The following is a 24,372-nucleotide window of genomic DNA, read 5'->3' as shown; positions in this document are numbered from 1 at the left end:
TTCTGTCGCTTGGCAAACTGCAAGATACATTTTTGTTTAATAAGCAAGAATATTCCCCTAACATTGAAGGAGATGCACCTGACCAAATCCATCTGTTACTGCTACAACAAATATAATTGTGCAAATGCCAGACATAGCAAGTCATGTCTCTTGTTTTCTCTATTAACAGTACTGTTACTTTATCCACCTCTCTGCCAAACTGTAAAAAAAACATATTTTCATGAAAAAGTAAGTGAACTCTTGCCCTGCCTTCGCATGCCATTTAGCCCCTCCCACCCACCCTAACCCACCTACCTGAAAAATAGCTCCCCTATAACCACACCAAACCTGATAAACAACCTAAACTCCCCCCCCCCAAAATAACCCTGTATCATCTAACAACACTAAGAGTGAACCAGATTCAAACATCCCCCTTCTTCTCACACACACCCCTTCTTTCTGTAACAGGTCTACTACATATTAGTAGTTTTGTAAAATCTGTTAAGCTGAGAAACTGATTATTTAGAATATCAATAATAACAATAGCATAAAGCCCAATCCACACAGTAAGATTTGCCAAGGCCTGTTCCCTCATTTTCTTTTAAAACCCCAACCCCCCTCAACCAGTAAATACGCACACACACACACCACCCCCCCCCCCCCATGAACCTTAATGAAACTACAATCCCAAGCCCTCGATATGAAATAAGAAGGTCACCATTCACATCCCCCTTCCCTCACATTTTCAGGTCCCCAACTCCCTTCCCAACTTCCTGCACATAGAGCATGCAAAGCCACTGGGCAGAAAACATCTATGTGTATGTTAAAAAGATCTTGTTTGAACCCATGGACTCGGCACATATTAAATACCTTTTGGCTATATATCCCTAGCTAAGGTAAAGAATAATAAAAAAAGCTACTGAAATGTAGATGGCATGGGAAAAGGGGTGCTGCATGTTATCTTGGTAAGGAAAGAGAGCATTTCCATCTACACTGGTGTGGTCTGTAGATATCTGAATCAGGCAGAAGAACTAAAAAGAGATCTTGTTGCAGACCTTCAAAAGGTATAAAAACAAGGTAAGATGTAGCTGCTGGTCAATTATCTCCTGCTATAATGGATTGGACCGGTGCTTCCCAACCTTTTCATGTCCATGGCACATCTACATTAACAGAAATATGTGACATACCAGAGCAGGCAGTGCGGACATGGAGAGACCTTATATGGCCAAAAAAAGAGCTAGGGAAGCACAGAAAGAACCACCAACCTCTCTCCCAAATTTTAAAACAAAGGGAGAGAGGAGGCTGAGAAACACATGAAAATTCATCACAATGGATCAGCTTCCTCTATATACATGTGCAGCAGAAGGGAAAAGTTGGTGTAGTGTGGGCAGCTGGTTTGATTAGTTACTTCGGCTGCCACACAGCTCTTTCACTGCACATCAAGTGCTCAATGCATGTTCTCGCCAGCTCTCTGAACCTGGAGATAGACAGCTGGAAGGACTCAGACAGGGAAGATGAAAAGGTGATACAATTTATTTGCTGCATAAAGCGGGTCCCAGCTATCTGTGCATCCCATGAATTACTACATTCTGGGGTTCATACTGTAGCTAGGAAGAAGAAGCATGCATGATTACACGTTCTCAGGTAGCATTTCCTGTGGAGTAGATTTTCCACTTTGCGCGCACACATCCATGGGCACGACTTCCCGGCGAACACACAAGGACGCACCGATTTTCTAGCATGCGCATGCTGGCACGCACGTGGTAGAAAATCCATGGTCGTGTGCACATGCGTGTCGGATTTCATAATCCGCGCGCGTATGAGTGGGTGGCGTATGCAAGGGGGGGGGACACTTCTGCAATTTCTACATGGCAACATATTCCGACCTTCCCCAGTTCACTCCCAGTCCGCTCCAATTAAGGAGTGGACTGGGAGGGAACTTCTCTACGCCCCTACCTAACTTCCCTTCCCCCTCCTCTCTCTCCCTCCTCTACCCCCCCCCCGTAAACCCTAATCTTTTTCTTTTTTTTTTCTTCGTTTCACAACTTACTTCATCTCCCGAGCTGAAGTAAGTTGCGTGTGCCGGCAGGTGGGTCTTCAGGACAGCGAACAATGGCGCTGTCCTTGCCTGCCCCCCCCTCCCGGCTCTGCCCCTCCCCATCCAGAATACACCCCCCCCGGTCTGCACCTTCGAAGAAGCCTGGCACTTTTGCGTGTACTGGGCTTTATGCTTGTGGCCAGGCCCCTTCGAAAATTAGCTTGGCGCGCGCAAGGCCCAGCCATGCACGTAAAGCCCAGATTTTACGTGCACAGGATGTTTAAAATATGGGCTTATATGTTTAAGAGCCACTGCTAGTGTCTCTTGTTTCTGCAAGGTGTTAGGAGCAGAGCCTAAGTGCTCATCTGAATCTGAGCATCAGGCAGATGTGATTTTTCTGTGGCACACCTGATCTGGTCTGAGAGTACACCGATATGCTATGGAAAACTCATAAACCTGCCCTTCTCGTGAAAGTGGCTTTCACACTTCAGTGGCATAGATGGTTACAAGTAATGGAGTTTCTGATGTTTGCATTAGAGTCACTAGATGCTATTGCCAAAAGTGGGAGCTAGAAAATGGAATTGTCCTTCCTGCTGGGACTCCCAAAAATAGAAACAGGGATCTGTAACCCATCCAGACAGTCTCCCAGGAATAGAAAGCAAAGGCAGAGTCCATAAAGATAAATCAGTTGAAAGCATAATGACTGACTGAGAAAATTTCAAAGTTCCATAATTTAATGTCTGAGATGGAAAAGGACACAATTGTAAATTTGCAGCAAGGGATGACATGAGATTAAGCAAGTATGTATTAATAACAAGTAAGTCAAGCAATTTAATCAATTTGTTCTTTTATTAGATCCTTTTGAGAAAATCAGAAGAATTCTATATCTTTTAGAATTGCAATTTTTCAATAAGTATAATATCAAATATATATTTTTTACTTTTGATATTAAAAACTGAATATAATGTTAATATCAAACGTGATTGGAAAGAATGTGATTCTTTCGATGTTCTTGTTTTCAGGTGTTATTGCAGACATTAAATGTTGCTGACTTGCAGCAGATAAGAATATACCAGATGTATGATAAATCTGTTTTTATTTTTTAAAAAACATACAATAATGAACATTACAATATATATATCTGATTACATACAGCATATTTTTGTAAAACTCTTATGTTCATTTTTCTCTTCCTAGTCCATTTAACTCCCATCCCTTCTCTCAAAACCCAAAACCACCCCTACATTCTATTCCTCCCTCCCTCCCTGCACCAATGGAGTTCTTAAATAAAAATACATTAAAGATCTTAACAAGTCCTTAATAAAGTATATTAAAAATCATCTGTTAGATATCTATACGATTAAGGAAAAGATTTTTTGAGTCATGTGGTAATGTTAGTATAAAGGGTAGCCAAATTGCATTTATTGCTCTTCTAGTTCTAATTGGCAGAGTGGTATGGTCAGAGTTTCCATGGTTAATAGATTTATTATAGAAGAATGCCAATATATTATAGAAGGATTTTCTGATGTTATCCAATTTGTCAATATAGCTTTACAAGCCAACAAAAAAACCTTTATAATCCAAAGAATCGAGCTCTTATTTCCTTTGAAAGATTTTGGAATAATTCCAAAAAGTGCCACTAAAGATGAAAAAGGAATTTTAAATCCCACAACCATATTAGCAAAACGGTAAACTTTCTTCCAAAAAATTTGTCTTATTGGACAACTCCATAAAGAGTGACCCAAGTGCGCCGAAGCTCCTCCACATTTGATACATATATCTGAATTAGAAAAACCTGCTCTGTATGCTTGATGTTGAGATATGTACATTCTATAGATGATTTTATATCGAGTCTCACGTAGAAGCATATTGCATGTAATTTTTCGTGTCATGACAAAAGCAGCCTTAAGCGCTGCAATAGATAATGACTGTTTAAGTTCTGACTGCCATTTAAGTTGTACTTCTTCCAAAGACCAACTCTTTAATGAGTCCTCCAAATTTTTGTATAAATATGAAATGGAACGTTTATATATATATATAATATATATATATATATATACCAGATGTAAATGGTGAGTATAAACAGCAGTGTTTTATGCTTCTCTTTTTCTTTTTTGCTTGCCACTGTTTATCTGTTTGTTTTCTCTGTAAATGTCCCTCTCCTAATTCTTTCCTTTTCTTGTCTTGTGTTTCTTTCCTAACTTTTATATTTGTTTAAAATTTTGCTTTCTCTGCTAATGTATGTCCTTTTATTTTTTCTTTCTCTTCCCTTCTTGTACTCTGTAGCTGTAAATGTAACTCAGTCTAATTAGTCTTCAGGTTTGGTGTTACAGTTGGTGCACACTTATCTGAAAACCTTTAACAAGAAGCTGGATTTTTCAGTTTGTATTCAAGGATTGAGTTTCATGATTTGTCCTTGCACTGTATCAGAAGAATGCAAATAGGGGGCACAGTTAGTATGCAATGCTTGAGTAGCTGAGAGGTATATGTTGAGTTGTCTTTCTTGCCTATTGTACCTATTAGGGATGTACAATCTTTTTTGAAGATTAGGAAATTTGTACGATATTTCCTAAATCGTCATGGATTGAGAAACCAATAAAACGATTGCACTTTCCCCAAATTTTCCTAAAAAATCGTTTTTCGGCTTAGTGCGCTAACGAGAGTTAGTGCGCATTAACAAAAAAATGTTAGTTTTTGTTACTTTTTGTTAGTGTGCACTAATGGGAGTTGCCAATCCGTGGGAATACGAGATTTTACCATGGCCACACAAACCCAAAAGTGGAAACGATTGGGCACCCGATGCACATCTCTAGTCCCTATTGCTCTTCTGTTTTGTGCCTCCTTCCTGAACATACAAAGGAAATTCAAAACTCTTCCATAACTGGTGTAGCATCCACCTCACTACCATCAGTTCTTTCTGCTTTCTATTTTGAGTAGATAGCAAATAAAAGTATTTGTTTTCCATTTCTGCTTTTTTGATTTTGTTTCTCTCCATACATTTCTTCTTTTACCTTCTCTATCTTACAGCCCTATCTATGCTCTTTCTTCTTTACTGACACACCTGAAAAAGCAATCTTGTCATCTCTTTTAACTTCTTAGCTATCTTTTCTTCCACTCATGCTCTGCTTCTTTTATCTTTGACACATATTATTCCCTGTTCTGAGTGTTCTCCTCTTTGAGATCCTTTGAATTTACCTCATTGGTAAACAATTTTGAAGTCTTTTTCCTTTTTCTTTTAAATGCTTTGTTAATATAATGATATTGTTCTTCCTGGAGCTCACTTGCTTTGTCCTTATTTTCTTACATTATACTCCTACCTTCTTTAAAGTACTTCGCTATTTTACTAGAGTTCATATTTGACTTTTGTGTGACTCTCTATATTAGATTTTACATGAAAGCATATCATCTGATAATCACTTCTGCTCAGGAGACTATTTAGATGGACCTTAAAAATGCTTACTTTATTTTTTTTTTATTTATAATTTATTAAGTTTTTTAAACAATTTAACATTGCAAAAACTAAGAAAATACCCTGTTTACATCAATCTTTCTTCAGGTAGTACATATCAAAAAACGTCAATAGCAGTAGTATTTAGTCCACATCATGGGAGGCTCATTAAAGGAAAATTAATATTCCAAAAGTCTGTAATTATTCATTACTAAAAAGGAGAATATACACTTGTTGCAGTTATACTTCTCAACCTGCTTCTTTGTCCACTAAAAAAGACTCCAAATGGGAAGGATCTTGGAAAATAAATGTATTCCTCTGATAGGACACAGAGCACTTGCAGGGAAACTTTAAATAAAAAGTAGCTCCAAGAGCTACCACTCGAGTTTTTATAGACAAAAATTGTTTTCGTCTCACCTGCTTTGCTCTGGCCACATCTGGAAAAATTTGAATCTGTTGTCCACAAAAATTACGATCTTTATTCTCAAAATACTTTATTTTTAAGCACACTGTCCAAGAATACCTCTTCCTTCATGTGTTACTATTAACATTTATCCTCTGAAACTCTCTTAAAGGGAATCCAGGATCTCTCTCCTTCTAATCAATTTTATGGATAGTATATTCTCTAAACCAGTGTTTTGCAACCAGTGTATAACCAGAAGGCAATAATGGGGGTAAAATTAAAATTAAAACCCATAAAATGAATGGAGAAGGGAGGCAGCTGGAGATGCAGCTGGAGATGCAGGTGGAGATGCAGCTGGAGATGCAGGTGTTGCGACTGTCACTGCCCGATGTCTTCACTCTTTACCTCTTTACCTCTATGGCGATTCCCTCCAATTCTGAAGGACAGCTGGCTGCCGCGGCGTCTCCCTGCCGTCTCTCTCCAGCGTCCCCGGGCCGGCTCGACGCTGCAGATCTGCCATGTTGCCAGAAGCCTAGGGTGCGCGCGCGCTCCAAGTGAAGTATCAGCAAGGGCGCGAACCTCAGGGTCGTCCCCTGAGATGACGTCATCCGCTTCTGATATTAAAGGTCTCTGATATTGCTACTAGTTGAGTTAGCAAGGGCTAAGGTTCAGATTGGGTTCCCTGCCTAAGCTACTCTGCCTCCTCGGACTTACCAGAGGTACCCGCTCCTCAGGGGCCTCACTCTCTCTCTTTGCCTTTCAGGTTACAGACAGGAACCGGTACTCGCTCCTCAAGGGCCCTCGATCCTGACTATCTGCTGATTCTCTTCTGCCTGGAAGTCATCATTATCTACATCATTGTGAGTTACCATCGCTCTCTCAGAGCTTTCCCTGGAACCAAGTACTCGCTCCTCGAGGGCCTATCCTTTCCATCTCTGGAGCTCCCTGAGACCAATATGTGAGTGTTGTCAGCTAGTTCTATTCATGAACTCTGCATACCCTGCCTACTCATTGCCTACAGTTTTCAACAGCTCAGCCTTCCAGGAATCACTGTTACAGTATCTGAGGGACTTCAGCCCTACTGGGCACTTCAGCTCACTACTTCCACCTCTGGTGGTTTCAAGACCTATTTAATAAAAGAACTAGTGTGTGTCTGTCTCCATACTCTAGCTAGTGGTCCCTCTCGGGATCCTCCCCCCTGGGCGTGGTCATCTTCCACCGGCCCAAGGATCCACTTACTACTATCTCCGACAGTCTATAACAACAGATTGCTAAATCCGCCTACGGAATACATCTGATTGACACTCCTATCTGATTGCTCCTCCGATCAGCATAGCGGATCCTGACAGCAGGTTCCTGGCTGGCTGAGGAAGAAAAGCTGGCAGAACCAAAGTTCAGGGGGAAAGTTGTGAAGGCTGCCCTTGGAGGCTGTTGTGGCCCATGATTGTGGAGAGGATGGTGAGCCCAAGGAACAGTGCTGAATTTCCTAGGACTGCTACAGGAAAGGGGAGGCTGCATTGAGGAGGCAGCATTGGCTGCTGAAGTGAAGCAGCACCTGTTGCAGCATTGTGCTGCTTAACATGGAAGTCGGTCGTAGCTGTAAAACAACCATGGGAGAGTCCTGCTGACTCATGCAGCTGAAGAAAAGGAGCAGAGCTAAATATGACCCTTCCTGCCATGCTGTCATGGACATTTTTCAATTTGCAGTGGTAGCCTTGGGGACACTGCCATTGCTTCTGGGAGAGTCTTTTCAGCTTTAGGGGTCCTGGAAAGTTCCACAGTGCCAAGCGGAAGATAAAACCTTTAGATCTATCCCAGCAATGACATCACTTCTGAGTCCTGTGGGTGGACTGCGATTGGGCTAAAAGTAAAAGAAATACCTAAAACAACACAGAATAAAAATAAAATAAGGCCCAATCTGATATGGAAATGATCAGAGATGGGCCCATGTGAATTTGGAGACCCTGAGAATCACCCCAGTGATCACAGCACTAATAATTTTAAAACGCCCAAAATAACAAAATTAACACAGAGGCTATCTGAGGAGGTCCAAAATGCCCAATTAGACTCCAGGTAGGGGTTTGAACACTCAAAAATGGCTAAAACTGTGGCATTTTTAAATGCTAGAATAAAGGGAAAAAATGGGACAAAACTGATGTTTAAAACATAGAGAACATCAATATAGAAGCAGTAGACCTATAAATCAGCTTTTATTTACTTTAAAAAATAGAAGAAAAGTTGTTTTGACATCAAGCAGAATCACCACATATTTAAAGTTCAAAAATAATAAAATCCACACCAAACATTTTGAAATTAAATAAAGAATAATTTCTGAGTGAAAAATGATTTCAAAAATTAAATATTTTGTCAAAATAGGTTCCAATCTGGATGCATTTACATATCCAGTCTGGGTTTTTACTGTCTCTGAGATTAACTTAAGTACAATAAGTAGAGCTCAGCAAAGTTCTAAACTATTTCGACTGGATAAACAAGCCATCTCTCTGATAACCCAGGCATCTCATGACAAGCTGACAAGAAAAGATTATAAAAAGGCTTGCTTAAAGATACATCACAGCCATAGAGTAATTAACTAATTTGTAATGTCTGAAACCCTTTTTAATTAGCCTAAAATTTATAAAAACTTTCGCACTATGTTTCCATAAGAGAAGGGGGGAACAGAGATAATTACATCATTTTAAAAGCTATTCCAAAAACATTCTTAGGACTATTTTATCTGATGACATTGACGAGAGTAGTGATATCACTATTGAATAAACATATTTACAGTTACAAAATTCTACAGAATTACAGTTGGCACTGCTTGGAGCAGTGATGCTTGTCAACAATTATTTCATAGGGGTTATAAGTGCCATATTTGTTGAAAAAAACATAGGGGTAGATTTTCAAAACAGCACATAGGTGTACATGTGTGCGCCTACCTGGCTACCCTGGGGCTGAAGTAAGTTGCACGTGCCGGCCGAGCGGCAAATGGCTGCTGTGCTGGGAGCCTCTGCCATGCCCCCGCCCCACCCCTGGACCATCCTGCCCCACCCCCTCCCCCCCGGACTACCCCTTTTTGCAAGCCCTGGGACTTTCGCGCATTGCCGGGCCTTTTCAAAATACGCCCGGTGCGCATATGACCAGATTTATGCACCTAACCTTTTGAAAATCCAGCCCATAGAGAGGTTAATAGGCACACTTATAAAAGAATGTAATTGTATGAGTGGTAAATAAAATTGAAACTTCTTCATCCTTTGAGGATTAGGGTAAGAAACAGAGAGAAGTAGATAATATTAAAAACTGGCTAAGTCTGTGGGAAATTTGCTCAGCCTACACAGAAAGAGTATGAAGGCTCAAATATTTTGAAAAAGTGGAACACATTGTCTGGGAATATAACTACAACACTCTAATATGATATTTCACTGGAAGAGTGAGATAAACTGATTATATGTCCCTGAATAAAGGTCTAACCTATTTCAGTTGCTGAGAAATTTTGCAGTTTGTTCTGGAAAATCTCTCACTATGGAACAGTGAGTGACGCTGGTTATTTTGCCCTGTAAAAATCCCATTTATCTCAAATGCTGAGGGATTCAAGGTCTTACGGGAACAGTTTCTTGAAAAATCTCACATTGTAATTTCTGGTGTCAGAATTTTCTGTTCAGTAAAGAGAACAGGAGAATTAAAGCATTCCTATAATAAGCCCAATATTTCAGGGAGAATTTAGAATTCAGTCTTTACAGTTTGAAAGGGCTTAAGAAAGTGATAACAGTTTCTTATACCAAAAGGGAAACAGTGCGGTAGGGGCATTGCAGATTCAAAGTATCAGACCGCAGAAACCCCTGTAGTTACAAAGTCAAAGATTACTTAGGTTCAGTATTTATTAGCACTGTATCCTGCAACTGCAAATGCATAAAGTCTTGATGCATACAAGATTCCAGGTTCTATATTCAAGCCTGAACCCTTAAAACTGAAAGAGAGAAAGTGTATGAGTTTCTGTGTCACCATTTACACTCTATTATAACTTCCCTCTTTGTAAACTTGATGTTAGGGACATTTAATTATCATTTTCTTTTTCAAGCCCTAAGTACAGCTTAGTCGAACTCCAGATCTAGACCATTAGGAAGAAGATCCATGTCCAAGGGAGTATTTAAAGACTGACTGGGTGGGAAAGAAAGGATGCATGAAAATAGTGCAAAGAAAATAAAGACAGCCTGAAAAAAATACCTCTTTTAGGACTCAAAAGCACTACCTCTTATCTTCTCTTGATTTTAAGGGCAGCTGAACTCCCTGCCCTCCAAACTCTCTTCTTTTTGAAGTTAGGGAGGTTTATTTAGCTTCATCACAGCTGGTTGGAGTAGATTGGTCATAACAAATTTAACAAATCTTACAGAAGTCATGATGATAAAAGCAAGTACAAAAATACCCTATCCAACTTGACCAGAAGATTTTAAGACAGTATGGTCAAGAAGTAGCCAGGTTGGTCTGGCAGGCTGAGTACCGTAATTGTTTATGGGGAAACTCATAGCAGTAATTCAGAGAAAACAGCAGCTGGACCCGTTTGACAGGGTACACATTCATTTATAAATAGAAGTCCTTGCAACAATGCAGTCATAAGGTAGCCAGGTTGGTCTGGCAGGCTATGCATTCCTCATGATTATTATATTGATCTCTCAGGCTATCAGTGTCGGCAGGCATGACACCTGCAAGTGAGTGAATTAGGGATTAGACTATATTAATGTTATATCATTAAATTAATTGAACGTGAGATAGAAATGTTTTAATATTATAATTATTCTGTATGCTTTGAATGAGACATATTAAGTTGCAGCCATTTGTTTCCACTCATCCTGCCTCCAGCCTACTGCTTTTTGGTGGTGGGTAGGGATGTGAATCGTTTTAGGACGATTAAATTATCGTCCGATAATTTTAATATCGTCTTAAACCGTTATGGAACACAATACAATAGAGATTCTAACGATTTATCGTTATAAATCGTTAGAATCGTGAGCCGGCACACTAAAACCCCTAAAACCCATCCCCGACCCTTTAAATTAAACCCCCCCCCCTCCCGAACCCCCCCCCAAATAACTTAAACATTTCCTTGCCAAATCCTACCTCCTTCAATCCCCCACCCTCCCGAACCCCCCCCCCCCAAATGACTTAAATTACCTGGGGGTCCGGAACGGCAGCGGTCCGGAACGGGCTCCTGCTACTGAATCTTCTTGTCTTCGGCCGGCGCCATTTTCCAAAATGGCGCTGAAAAATGGCGGCGGCCATAGACCAACAGGATTCAACGGCAGGAGGTCCTTCCGGACCCCCGCTGGACTTTTGGCAAGTCTTGTGGGGGTCAGGAGGCCCCCCCCCAAGCTGGCCAAAAGTTCCTGGAGGTCCAGCGGTGGTCAGGGAGCGATTTCCCGCCGCAAATCGTTTTCCATACGGAAAATGGCGCCGGCAGGAGATCGACTGCAGGAGGTCGTTCAGCGAGGGTTCCGGCGCCTCGCTGAACGACCTCCTGCAGTCGATCTCCTGCCGGCGCCATTTTCCGTACGGAAAACGATTTGCGGCGGAAATCGCTCCCTGACCCCCGCTGGACCTCCAGGAACTTTTGGCCAGCTTGGGGGGGGCCTCCTGACCCCCACAAGACTTGCCAAAAGTCCAGCGGGGGTCCGGAAGGACCTCCTGCCGTCGAATCCTGTTGGTCTATGGCCGCCGCCATTTTTCGGCGCCATTTTGGAAAATGGCGCCGGCCGAAGACAACAAGATTCAGTAGCAGGAGCCCGTTCCGGACCGCTGCCGTTCCGGACCGCCGCTGGACCACCAGGTAATTTAAGTCATTTGGGAGGGTGGGGGATTTAATTTAAAGGGTCGGGGGTGGGTTTTAGCGGGTTTAACGATTTTAATGATATATCACGATATTTTACCCCCCCAAACGGCAACAATACGATTCCCTCCCCCTCCCAGCCGAAATCGATCGTTAAGACGATCGAGGACACGATTCACATCTCTAGTGGTGGGTGCCTCAGATGGGGAATGATGAGGTAGGTTTGTTCAGGTGAGAGGGCTGGATCTGGTCTTTGGTGCATTCATTTTGTGAAACTAGAAAAATGGAAAGTGGACAAGGCCATGGGATTAGACTGGATACATCCTAGGATATTAAAAAAAGCTCAGAGAGTTTCTGACACATTTGCTAAATGACCTGTTCAATAGATATTTGGAGATAGAAGTTGTTAAGAAAAGGGCAGTTTTTGTCTTTATACCAAAAAAAAAGGCAATAGAGAGGATGTTGGAAATTACAGGCTGGCTCATCTGAATTGGTGGTGGGCCAAAGAAAAGAGTTCCTTCTGAAAGAAAGGATAGTAAAGCATCTTTAACTGATAACACACTTAAAGGAATGGATAGTGGTCACTCCTATCTCCTGGCTATGCTCGACATTTCATCTGCATTCGATATTATTAGCCACAACATTCTCTTAAGTCTTCTCTCTGACATTGGCATTACAGGAACAGCATTACTTTTGCTAAAATCCTACCAGGAAAACAGACACTACAAAGTCCTGCTAGGTAACCATGAATCTGATCCCATTAACCTTAACCGTGGTGTTCCCCAAGGCTCCTCTTTATCCTCCACACTCTTCAATATCTATGTTACCCCTATCCAAACTCCTCTCAAGCTTAGGCCTCACCCACCTCATATAAGCGGACGACGTCCAAATCCTCATCCCATTCACTGACTCGTTACATAAAGCCCTGTAGAGATGGGAACTGCCCCACCACCATCAACCAACTCCTCACAAAGATGAACCTGGCACTTAACCCCCACAAAACTGAACTACTTGTCATTTCCCCCAACACCCATACTTACTCATACTACTCCCCTCCCCTCCCCAAACCCATTTCCCTACATGCACGAAACCTAGGTATCACTATCAACAACCAACTATCTTTAAAACCATTCATCAAATCCATCCTGAAAGATTGCTATTTCAAGCTACATGTTTTAAAGAAATTAAGACCCCTCTTACATCTCGCTGATTTCCGCACTGTGCTTCAGACCATCATCTTCTCCAAAATTGATTATTGTAACTCCTCCTCCTCCGCCTCCCTGCCTCCACCATCAAACCCCTACAACTCTTACAGAACCACAGCTCGAGTCCTAACTAACACATGCAAGAACGACCACATTACTCCCATACTGAGAGATCTCCATTGGCTACCTATTACCTCAAGAATACAATACAAAAGATTATTCCTTATACATAAGTCCCAATTTAATGAAAGCGTGACTCTCTCCACTTCCATTCCTCCAGCAGACCTATGAGAACTGCATACCAAGGAACCCTCCACATACCTTCCCCCCAAACTCGCCTCCACAAAGAATAGAGCATTCTCAATAGCAGGTCCCACAATTTGGAACGCCATGCCCCCGAATTCCGCATAGAATCATGCACAATGAAATTTTAAAAAAACCTAAAAATATGGCTTTTCCAATAGGCCTTCCTCTAATACACCCTTACTCTATCTCTGCATTGAATCCTCCTTAAATTCCCACCAACACTACCATCTAATCTGTACATAGTTTTGTTACTCCTCCTGTTAACCCTGCTCTCCTAACATTCTTAATACTGGTTCCAATTATTTATCTGTTACACTACATCGCTTCCAATCGTTCTATGTAATTGTTATGCTATTTTTATTGGCGCTATGTTTCATGTAAACCGATACGATGTGAAAACAGCTATCAGTATATAAAAGCCATCAAATAAATAAATAAATAAATAAATAAACAAACAAACAAACAAAGCATCTTCAATCCAGCAAATTACAGGATCTGAGGCAGCAAGAAAATTGTGTCAGACAAATCTGATTAATTTCTTTGTTGTTTTGGTGATCAGAGAACTAGATCAGAGGCAAGTGCTGGAAGTGTTGTACTTGGATTTAAGCAAATTTGTAGTTATTGTCTGGCATAGGAGAGACTCATAAACTGAGTAATCTAAGGATGGAACCTACAATGATAGAACTGATTAGAAACAAGTTAAGAGATAGATGAAGGTAAATGGAATCTACTTTGAAGAAAGAAAAGTAATGAGTGACATGAAGGCAACTGAGCAGCTGAGTATGTTTGGCGCTCTGTGATGATAGAATTAACTGCAGCTGGGCCTGTATTAAAGACTGGAAATAGGAAACATGACAAATAATTAGAAGTCCTAGCAGAAATGCAAATTGCTTAGTCAGGTCTGTATAGCAAGCTATGCATAGGACTTAGGAAGCCAGATGCTCAGGTAATACCCACACTAGCGTTAGTAGTTATTTAGATTATTACTAAGCTTTGTGATTAAACATGGGGAAGGGGTGCTGGGTATGAACTATTTGACATTTTGTATACTCAGTGGCCCATGATGATAAAATACAAAATTGGAAGATGACACAACTATCCAGATGTCTGACTGAAACCTTGCAAGCAGTCTCATTCTATGGCTGACAGCTGAGATATATCCTTAGCAGTATGAGCAGGAATAACTGGGTAGACCAGATGGGCTTGATCTTCTTTTTCTGCTGTCATCTGCTAAGGGCTTGATATTCAAAAGCTTTATGAGGTTTGTTAATGGTATAAATATAACCAGCTAAAAAAACCATCCTTCTGCTACTGTCCAGCTAAAATCTGTCTTTACATAATCACTTTACATATAGATTTATCAGGACAAAAAAGTGCTGGGCCGGAGTTTTCAAATTTTATCAGATAGCCAGTTTTTGTTTTGTTCTGTTTTCATTTTGTTTCATAAGTGAGAAATTTTCCTTCTGTTTCATAAAAAAATAAATAAATACAAGTTTTGTGTCTTGTTTGTTTTAACTGTATTTTAATAAAAAGACAGTAACATTCAAAAAATTCCCACTGGGCATTTTTCCCATCCTCCATTCACTCTTAACCCTCCCTCCCCCCTTCTGTCCCATGAAGACTTCACTGCGGTTGTAAAGTGCTCATGGGACAGGAGCAATCATCAGCTGCTGCTTCGTGCTGCCAATGCAGCATTAGATGTGGGTCATGCCTACCAGAAGCTCTTCCCGGCAAAAGCAGTAGTGCAGGGCTGTAGCGTGCAGGAGCCTCAGTAAGCAAGCTGCAGAAGGAAAGAAGAGAAGCCTGGAGCCACGCTAGCAAAGATTAATGCTGTTGTAAAGGAGGTGGAGAGGGAGATTCCCTGGAGTGTGGGGAGAGACAGGGCCATGCTAGCCAGGAGACAGGAGTAGAGATAGGTATGCTGCTGAGTGGGAGACTCTGTCACTATTGCTTTATTGTTCCAGCTTCTGTTCTTAAAAAATAAACTCTGATGTTTTCCCAGAAAAATGATGAGTCACATTTTCCATTGACTTTCTCCTGGTTTTTTTTTATGATAATAAAACCTGATAAATCCCCAGGAAAAATTAAAACAAAAACTGAAAATGAAGGTCCCTATGCATAGAGTTCTGTGGTGAGCAGGGTCTAGGGATGGCCCCTGTCCAAGGAAGACATTTACAATTGTGGCTAAGCTGGAGAAAGAGAGAGAGAGGGGTTCATTTGATTAGAGGGAATGAGAAAAAGGCTTGGTGGGGCTTTGGTTTATTTATTTTTTTTTTTAGCACAATTTTTTGCTTCATGGGTACTCCAGGCCTGGTGCCACTGCCCCCCCCCCCAAAAAAAAAAAAAAGGAAATGAAATTTTTAATTTCCTGCTTCATTTTCAATGAATCACAGTCCAATTGCACAAATAGCTGTTTGTAATCTAACAGTGCAAGTTTTGTGCAGTTAGATTTAACTGGATATAAAATGTGGCTGAATAGCGTTAACATAGGGGGTCATTTTCCAAGGAGTTACCACAGGATATAATTTCACAAATTGCACTAACAGCTTTAACACAATTAGCACATTTTATTGTGGTTCACAATGTTTCTGGCAGCCTGTTTCAGTATCCGGAGAGAGAGAGAGAGAGAGAGAGAGAGAGAGAGAGAGAGAGAGAGAGAGAGAGAGAGAGAGAGAGAGAACCTTGCTATAACATCTACTACCTAGACAGGTATTTGTATCCCTATGAGAGGCCCACCTAGTAACTCGAGGTGGGGATTAGGTATGAGTGTAGGGGGTTGGGGGCCGCTTTCACAACATGAGACGTACAAACAGAACAGTGGTCTCTTGTGAAGATTTGATGGCCTTCGGAGTAAGGAAACTCACTCCAAGATGAGATTTGGGCAATGTTCTCTCAAACAACAAGCTAGGTTGAGAGAACAATGCCCAAATCTCATCTTGGAGTGAGTTTCCTTACTCCGAAGGCCATCAAATCTTCACAAGAGACCACTGTTCTGTTCGTACGTCTCATGTTGAATGTGAAAGCGGCCCCCAACCCCCTACACTCATACATAATCCCCACCTCGAGTTACTAGGTGGGCCTCTCATAGGGATACAAATACCTGTCTAGGGAGTAGATGTTATAGCAAGGTTCTCTCTCTTTCCTCTCTCTCTCTCTCTCTCTCTCTCTCATTTGTGCAGTGTGATGATTCTTTGGTTGTTTATCATGTGATATTGGAAAATGAGGCCCATAGCCACTAATACCTATCCAGCATTATACAAATCAGTTTATGAAAAATAAAAGTTCAAATGCACAGCACAAACAGATTTTTTTATTTGGAGTAGTTACTTCCATGCCTTCTATTAAGGGTAGTAACTGCTGCTATGCGCAGGTGACCCCAGTTAACACAGGTTATCTCTTTTCTTCATTTCCATTCTCTAGCCTTTAGGGATCTACAGTGTTTATTAGGGGTGTGCATTCGGATTGACCGCATTAGTAAACGCAACTCATATTTTTTTTTTTACTTAAAAAATTGATTCGACATAAACGATCGGATTTCCCACATATCGAACATAGATATGTTCGATATGTGGGAAATCGCGATTGTTGAGCCAAAATAAAAATATAAACCCCCTCACCCTCCTTAATCCCCCCCCCGACTTACCACAACTCCCTGGTGATGGAGCGAGGAGTGAGGACGCCATTTCTGCAATCCTTGGCGAGAAGCATGTGACGTCGGCGGCACGTCGAGTGACGCCGGCGTCACGTGATTCCCGGCTCGTTCGCGCCGGACGGCTCGTTCGGCCCAAAAATAACTTTTGGCCAGCTTGGGGGGGTCAGGAGGCCCCCCAAGCTGGCCAAAAGTTCTTTTTGGGCCGAACGAGCCGTCCGGCGCGAACGAGCCGGAATCACGTGACGCCGACGTCACGTGATTCCCGGCTCGTTCGCGCCGGATGGCTCGTTCGGCCCAAAAAGAACTTTTGGCCAGCTTGGGGGGGCCTCCTGACCCCCCCAAGCTGGCCAAAAGTTTCTTTTTGGGCCGAACGAGCCGTCCGGCGCAAACTTGCCGGGAATCACGTGGCGCCGCGTCACTCAGACGCGACGTCACGTGATTCCCGGCTCGTTCGCGCCGGACGGCTCGTTCGGCCCAAAAAGAACTTTTGGCCAGCTTGGGGGGGTCAGGAGGCCCCCCCAAGCTGGCCAAAAGTTCTTTTTGGGCCGAACGAGCCGTCCGGCGCGAACGAGCCGGGAATCACGTGACGCCGCGTCACTCGACGTGCCACCGACGTCACATGCTTCTCGCCAAGGATTGCAGAAATGACGTCCTCACTCCTCGCTCGATCACCAGGGAGTTGTGGTAAGTCTGGGGGGGGGATTAAGGAGGGTGAGGGGGTTTAAATTTTTTTTTTGCACATATGTACATATATACCCAACTCATTGGATTTTTTTTATGTCCATATTGGCCGCAAGTGGGACCCCCTTTCGGACATAAAAATATGAACATAAAATTTTGCTCTGCACATCCCTAGTGTTTATTCTATAACCTTCTGAATTCCATTACTGTTCTTGTCTTCACTACCTCTTCTGGAGACTTTCCATGCATGCACTACTGTTTCAATGAAGACATATTTCCTGATGTTGTTCTTGAGTCTACCAACTTGGAGTTTCATATCATGACCCTAGTTATACAGTTTTCTTTCCATTGGATAAGGTATGATTCTTGTGCAGCAAGTGAGGTGATTAAATTTGCGGATGACACAAAAATATGCAGAGTAGTTAAATCTCAAGTGGATTGTGATAAATTGCAGGAGGATCTTGCGAGACTGAAAGATTGGACTTCCAAATGGAAGATGAAATATAATGTGGATAAGTTGAAAGTGATGCATATAGGGAAAAATAACCCTTGCTTTAGTTACACAATGTTAGGTTTCATATTAGGAGTTACCACCCAGGAAAAAGATCTAGGCATCATAGTGGATATACATTGAAATTGTCGGTTCATTGCATTGTGGTGATCAAGAAAGCAAACAAAATGTTAGGAATTATTAGGAAGGGAATACCAAATAAACCGATAGATGTCATAATGCCTCTGTAACGCTCCATGGTGAGAGCTCACCTTGAATACTGTGTGCAAATCTGATCGCTGCATTTCTACAAAGATATAGTTGCACTGAAGAAAGTGCAGAGAAGGGTGACCAAAAAGATAAGGGGCATGGAATGGCTGCCTTATGAGGTTAGGGACGCTCAAGCCTGGATTTATCAAAATGCACTAAATATCGCATGTGATAGGAAAAAAAGGTGTGTTTTATGGTATAGGCAGTTTATTGCAAAGTACTACCCTACTGTTTTGAGAGAGAGTGAGTGAGAGAGAGAGAGAATAACACTGGGCATGATATCTTTACACTAGATAGGTATTTATATCTCTAATGGGAGGCCCACCTAGTAACTCGAGGTGAGGTTTAGGGCATTAGTGTAGGGATTAGGGGCCACTTTGACATTCAAAGTGAGACGTACGAATAACACAGTGCTCTCTTGTGAAGATTTGAGGACATTCGGAGTGAGGAAAACTCACCCAAAGATGAGATTTGTGCAATGTTCTCTCATCCTAGCTTGATGGACTCTCTACCTGCGTAACATCAAGCTAGGTTGAGAGAACATTTCATAAATGTCAAAGTGGCCCTAACCCCTACACTAATATCTAACCCTCACCTCGAGTTACTAGGTGGGCCTCCATAGACATATAATACCTATCTAGTGTTGGACCATTATGGTTATGTTCTCTCTCTTTCTCTCTCTCATCACAATAAGCCCTAATGCAACTTATCACACAGCCTAACACTAATGAAAAAAATATAATTAAAGCCATGCAATAGGGCTTCACAAAACCCTCTTTTCAGATTTGCATTGCAAACCATGCATTATGGTGCTATTGCAGGCGTTATTTGATAAATGACCCTCTCAGTTTGGATTTGATAAATGACCCTCTCAGTTTGGAGAAGAGATGACAAAGGGGGAATATGATAGAGGTTAACAAATCATGAAGGACTTGAACAGGTTAATGCAAATCACTCTCTCATATAAATAGAAGGACTAGGGAGCACTCCATGAAGTTAGCAAGTAGCTCATTTAAAAACAAATTGAAGACAATTATTTTTCAATCAGCACAAAGTTAAGCTCTGGAATTAATTGTCAGAGGAGGTGGGTTATGGCAGTTAGTGTAACTGTTTTAAAAGATTTGGATGAGTTCCTAAAGGAAAAATCCATAAATGCTATTATTAATAAGCAATGGTAGTTCAAGATTTATTTAAATGTTTGGGTACTTGCCAGGTATTTGTGACTTGGTTTGGCCACTGTTGAAACAGGATAACTGGGCTTGATGACCCTTGGTGTGACCCAGTACGGCATATCTTATGATCTTAGTTCTTATACCTTTAAAAGTCTGTATCATATCTTCTCTGTCTCTCTGTCCTCCAGGAGATGCATTTTGAGGTCCTTCAGTCTCATATCATAAGTCTTCTGTTATAGAATCCCACACCATTTTGGTTTGCTTTTCTCTGGACCGTTTCCAACCTATCATTTTTGAGACACGGTCTCCAGAAATGAACAGAATGCTCCAAAAGAGGCCTCACCAATGACCGGTACAGGGGCATTCTCACCTCTTTTTCTGCTTGTTATACCTCTCTCTATGCAGCCCAGCAGCCCTCTGGCCTTAGTAACTGCCTTGTCATATTACTTCACTGATTTCAGATCAGCAATCACTATCACCCTACGGTCTCTTTCATTGTCCATGCAACATCAGTCATTTGCTCCCCCTCCCCCATCACATCAATTAATAAATGTATTTATTTATTTGATATTCCACTTTTCTGGCACTTCAAACGTGCTGCAAGTATTCATACAATTCCTGTGGAATTTTGCAACCCCAAATGCGTGACTTTGCACTTCCACTTGGTATGGAATTGCACCTGCCAAACCGTCGATGAATCTGCAAAGCTTGCTTAGATAATTCTCATTCTTTCTACTCATTATGGTGTGTCCACTCTGTTACAGGTTTTAGTGTCATCCACAAAAAGACAACATTTTTCTTTCTAACTCTTCTGTGATATAATTCACAAAGATATTGAACAGAACCAGCCCCAGAACAGATCCTTGAGACACCTCTCAAAGTAGGTTTCATCATCTGTCTGACAACCAATTTGTAAACACAATCAGCTTCTCAGGTACTCTTCGACCTATGAGCTATTTTGTATATAACCACAAATAAATAACAAATGAAGAAAATGGTGCTGTCTGACCTAAGTCCTAACCTTTGGCCCTCATTTTATTAGCGCTGAATTCAATATTGAAAATACTTATGTTACGGTCATAAATAGCCATTATTGATGGAAGGGCAGACTAGATAGGCTGGATGATCTTTTTCTGCTGTCATGTTTCTAAGATCTTAGCTCATGTTGAGAATATGATCTTAAAATTAATTTCTGTTGAAAATTTTCGCAGAAGCAGATATGCATGCACTAAACAATGGCTGGGGGGTTGGATCCTTTGTGAAATAAGTTGTGGATCAGAATTTTTTCATCTGTTTATTGGTGTAATTTGGATTTCAGAAGGATAATTTTCAAAGACAGGAAAGGTATGTGGGTACTTTTTACCCACAGATTTTCCACATGTTTCATAGTGAAAGTGCAAGCATACTTTTGTTTTGAAGATTCTCAGAAAGCACATGCACAAACTCCCCTGTACAGTGTTACACCTGCTCTTGGCATGCTGTATTTTGCATGTGGATAAAAAAAAAAAATCTAAAATAGATGTGTAAATCTAAACTTCAACCTAAACTCTTCACAACACACACCCAGAATGCCTCTTTTTTTGTGTGTGCACGAAAAAGGAATATTATCGAACTATGTTCATACTTTTTCAGGCAAAAGATTGGCAAATTTTCTACAAGGCATATTTGTGCATAAAGCTGTATTTTATTCATGTAAATACCTTTGAGAATTAGCCCATTAACTTTGCTTTTTTAGAACATCGGCTTTGTGAAATAAAAATAATTGAACTGGGGCACATGATTATGAAACTGTTATATGCTTGAAGGAGAGCACTAGATAATTTCTATATGATGCCCATTATATTATAATGCTTATTCAGATTTTTACTTCCCTAAGTTTTTTCTTGCTTTCCTCACTATTTTAGCTAATTTGATTATTTTGTTTGGGAGCTTTTGCTTCTTTTTTTTTTATTTCTCTTCACATGCAATGTAATGTATCCATTTTAAAATACAGTTGCATTCAGCATCTAATTAGCATTGTAAATATCAGTGGTTTAATGCAGGCATTAAAATCAGCAGGTAATGTGTGTTACTACTAATTCTAATGCCCTTTAGTAGCTAGATTCCAAAGGCAACACAGGTATAAATAATGATGAGGAATTTCATAAGATAAGATTTCCCTTTCCATTAGGCTTGATCCACTAAGCTTTTTTTTAATCCATAAATAAAAAAATGGGGAAAAAAAGCCTTAGTAAATCCATCCCACAATTTTAAGCTTCAATTTTCAGTTTTCTGCTACAGCATTAATCCTGACCAAGATTTCTTGCCTAAATGGTGCACTTCCAGAAGATGTATAAGGCCAGATTTTAAAAAGGGCCATGCGCGCAAATACCCGGCAGTTACGTGGTAGCTGGGCTCTGTGCGCACTAACCGCATTTTGAAAAGGGCCCAGCCATGCGCATACTGCTGCTATGCACACAAGTGGCGGGCCCTGAAAAAGGGGTGGACCGGGGGGGGGCGGGATCTGGGTTGGGAGGGGGCAGGGTGGGATGGAGGCCGGCCGGGACAGCGGCCATTAGTCAGCATGTGTCCATGTGCATGCACCAGGAACCACATGTACATGGACGCGTGCACACTTCTTTTTAAATCTACCCCTTAGATTTTAGTGATTCAGCATCAGCGCCACAGATTTTGTGCTGATACATTGACCTAAGGTCCATCAAAAAAGTCACTTCAGTGCTGACCCAGTGGCTCTGTGGCAGAGGATCCTAGGTTGGATTCCTGGCTGGGGCTGCGGACGCTGCATAGGCAGCCTTTGCAATTCTGGGAGTGGGGAGAGAGTCATGGTTATCATTAAGTACAACACATGCCTACTGGATTTAGAGTCCCTGACATAGGATTTCAGAAGGAAGCTTGGTACATGGCTCCTAGGACTGTTGCTGCAATAACCAGGCTAGGAACAGCGTAAGGGCCTATTAAAATAGGGCATAAGTAGTTTTGATTGAAGACTCATGACCACCAGAATCCCAGCATTTGTTCTCATTGAGCTGGAAGAAAAAGGAAAAAGGAAGAACAAAAGGACCACCAAAAGTCACCCGTCTCACTAAGCTTTCTCTTTTCCTTTCCTCAGGATGAGATGCTCAGCTAACATTTGTTTTCATGTCATGTAATTTTCTCTCTTTCCTTATTACAGATATTTTTTTCTGCAGCTCTACCTGCACCTACCTATGATGTTGAAAACTGTTAAATCACAGCCCTGCACTAGCTGGATTGTTTGAATGACAGTGCTTTCTCTGCACTCATAATCCAAACTCCCATAGTTTGCGAGCTAATTATAGTACTAAGGTGCACACTGAAACTGTTCAAAGTGGCAAAAAGTTGCTTTAGTTGTAAATGGTGCCTATTGTGTTTTTTTTGGACTCAGGACCCTATATTCAAGTGACCACTGTCATAAATTCAAATGTGAGAAATCATTTTGAAAATAAAGTTATCCATACAAAAAAAAAAGTATGTAAGAAATTGTAACAACAACCAAAAAAAAACAAACAAACAAACCAATAAAAACCCAGATGTGTGGAAACACCCACTTTAGTAATATTAACAAGTATATCTTTTAAATTAATTTTGATGATGAAATATAGGAAACTAAATGGACGAAGAAACAACAGGTAAAGGAATGTTAAACTTGTTTATTTCTAACCCAGTCTAGTGTGGTGAAAAAGGCCCTGATGCACGTGCATGCCACCACTCTGACTTGTTTTTTTTAACAGACATCTTCAACAACATCTGATTTTTGAGTAAGTTAACTTGATTAGCTTCCAAGTTAAAAGGTGATTGGAGAAGGGCAGCATTAGTTTTGTAACAGAGCTGTTCAGTTGTGCTGATAGTTGATTACTTGGCTCGCAAGTAGGTAGTGAGAGTGCAGCCAACAGTGCTGGGCAAGCCATTCCTTGCTGCAATAGCGCTGTCAAGTAGGACATTGGAGATCACACCGGAAAATGCATCACCTTCCTCCCTCATAAAGCAGAAGAGCACTGTCCAAATTTTACCTTTCAAAACATATTGAGCCACACCATTATTTATAAAGAAGAATGCATGGTGTTAAAGAGAAACAAGGCAGCTACTTCATAACAATTCTACCATTTTAAACTGTATTAAGAATGAATGTTAAACTTCAGCTGTAGAAGGGTAACATAAGAACAGTCAGAAACAAGTCGACCAACAATAAATTGTTTACAATATCTAATGCACTGTTACAATAAAAATGCATTTATGAATGCTAAGAAATGCACATAATTTATAAAGGCCTCCTACAGCAATCACTGAGACTGAATATATGTGGTATAATAAGTCTCAGATTTATTGTATGAAATTTAACTGCAAGAGCTTTTCTGTTCATCAAGAGCCCCTGACTTCTTTGCAAGAAAGTCATTTTGTTAAAGGAACCAATAAGCACTCATCAGAAGAAATATTCCTTTTGGTTTTCATGGATTGCGTTTTGTATGTTGAGTTCACTTTTCAGTACCACCCCTGCATTATCCTCATTTTCCGATATCTTTGCCTCGCTTGTTTGATACGTGCCCTTGTGTTGATATACTCTCACTGTTATGGCAGTGACACAAAGCAGAATGAATACTATGACTGCTATCACACCTGCAGGAGGAAGAAAAAGAAAGTAAGAACAATGAAGGATAAAGAAAGAGTTGTTAAAGCAGCAAACATGATTAACGCAGTCTATATTACAAATTAATCGCTTAAGACTAAAAATGTGAATACCTTTATGTTATCAGATACAAAGACTTATTTTAATGCCAAATATCTTCAATTACACTGTGCCATCAGTTGATGTGATGTAATTTGTGTTGAAGCTATTACAGTAATTAATATACATGCTCAATAATTTCATGATCAAGGCAAACTAATAAACA

At 41.0% G+C, this 24,372-nt stretch overlaps 1 protein-coding gene across 1 annotated transcript in view; it reads right to left on the bottom strand.

The window, feature by feature from the left end:
* Positions 1-23,763: 23,763 nt before the first annotated feature.
* Positions 23,764-24,372, bottom strand: part of LOC115082173 (contactin-associated protein-like 4) — an 84,891-nt gene continuing 84,282 nt past the window's right edge. The window contains exon 10 of the mRNA XM_029586425.1: positions 23,764-24,097. Within this exon, the coding sequence (XP_029442285.1) occupies positions 23,904-24,097 (194 nt within the window). The 3' untranslated portion in view covers positions 23,764-23,903. The remainder of the gene's footprint in view (positions 24,098-24,372) is intronic.

Source organism: Rhinatrema bivittatum, unplaced genomic scaffold (genome assembly GCF_901001135.1).
Source record: "Rhinatrema bivittatum unplaced genomic scaffold, aRhiBiv1.1, whole genome shotgun sequence".
Classification (NCBI taxonomy): Eukaryota; Metazoa; Chordata; class Amphibia; order Gymnophiona; family Rhinatrematidae; genus Rhinatrema; species Rhinatrema bivittatum.
The sequence above is the reverse complement of the archived record's forward strand: the minus strand, read 5'-3'. Positions and strand labels throughout refer to the sequence as shown.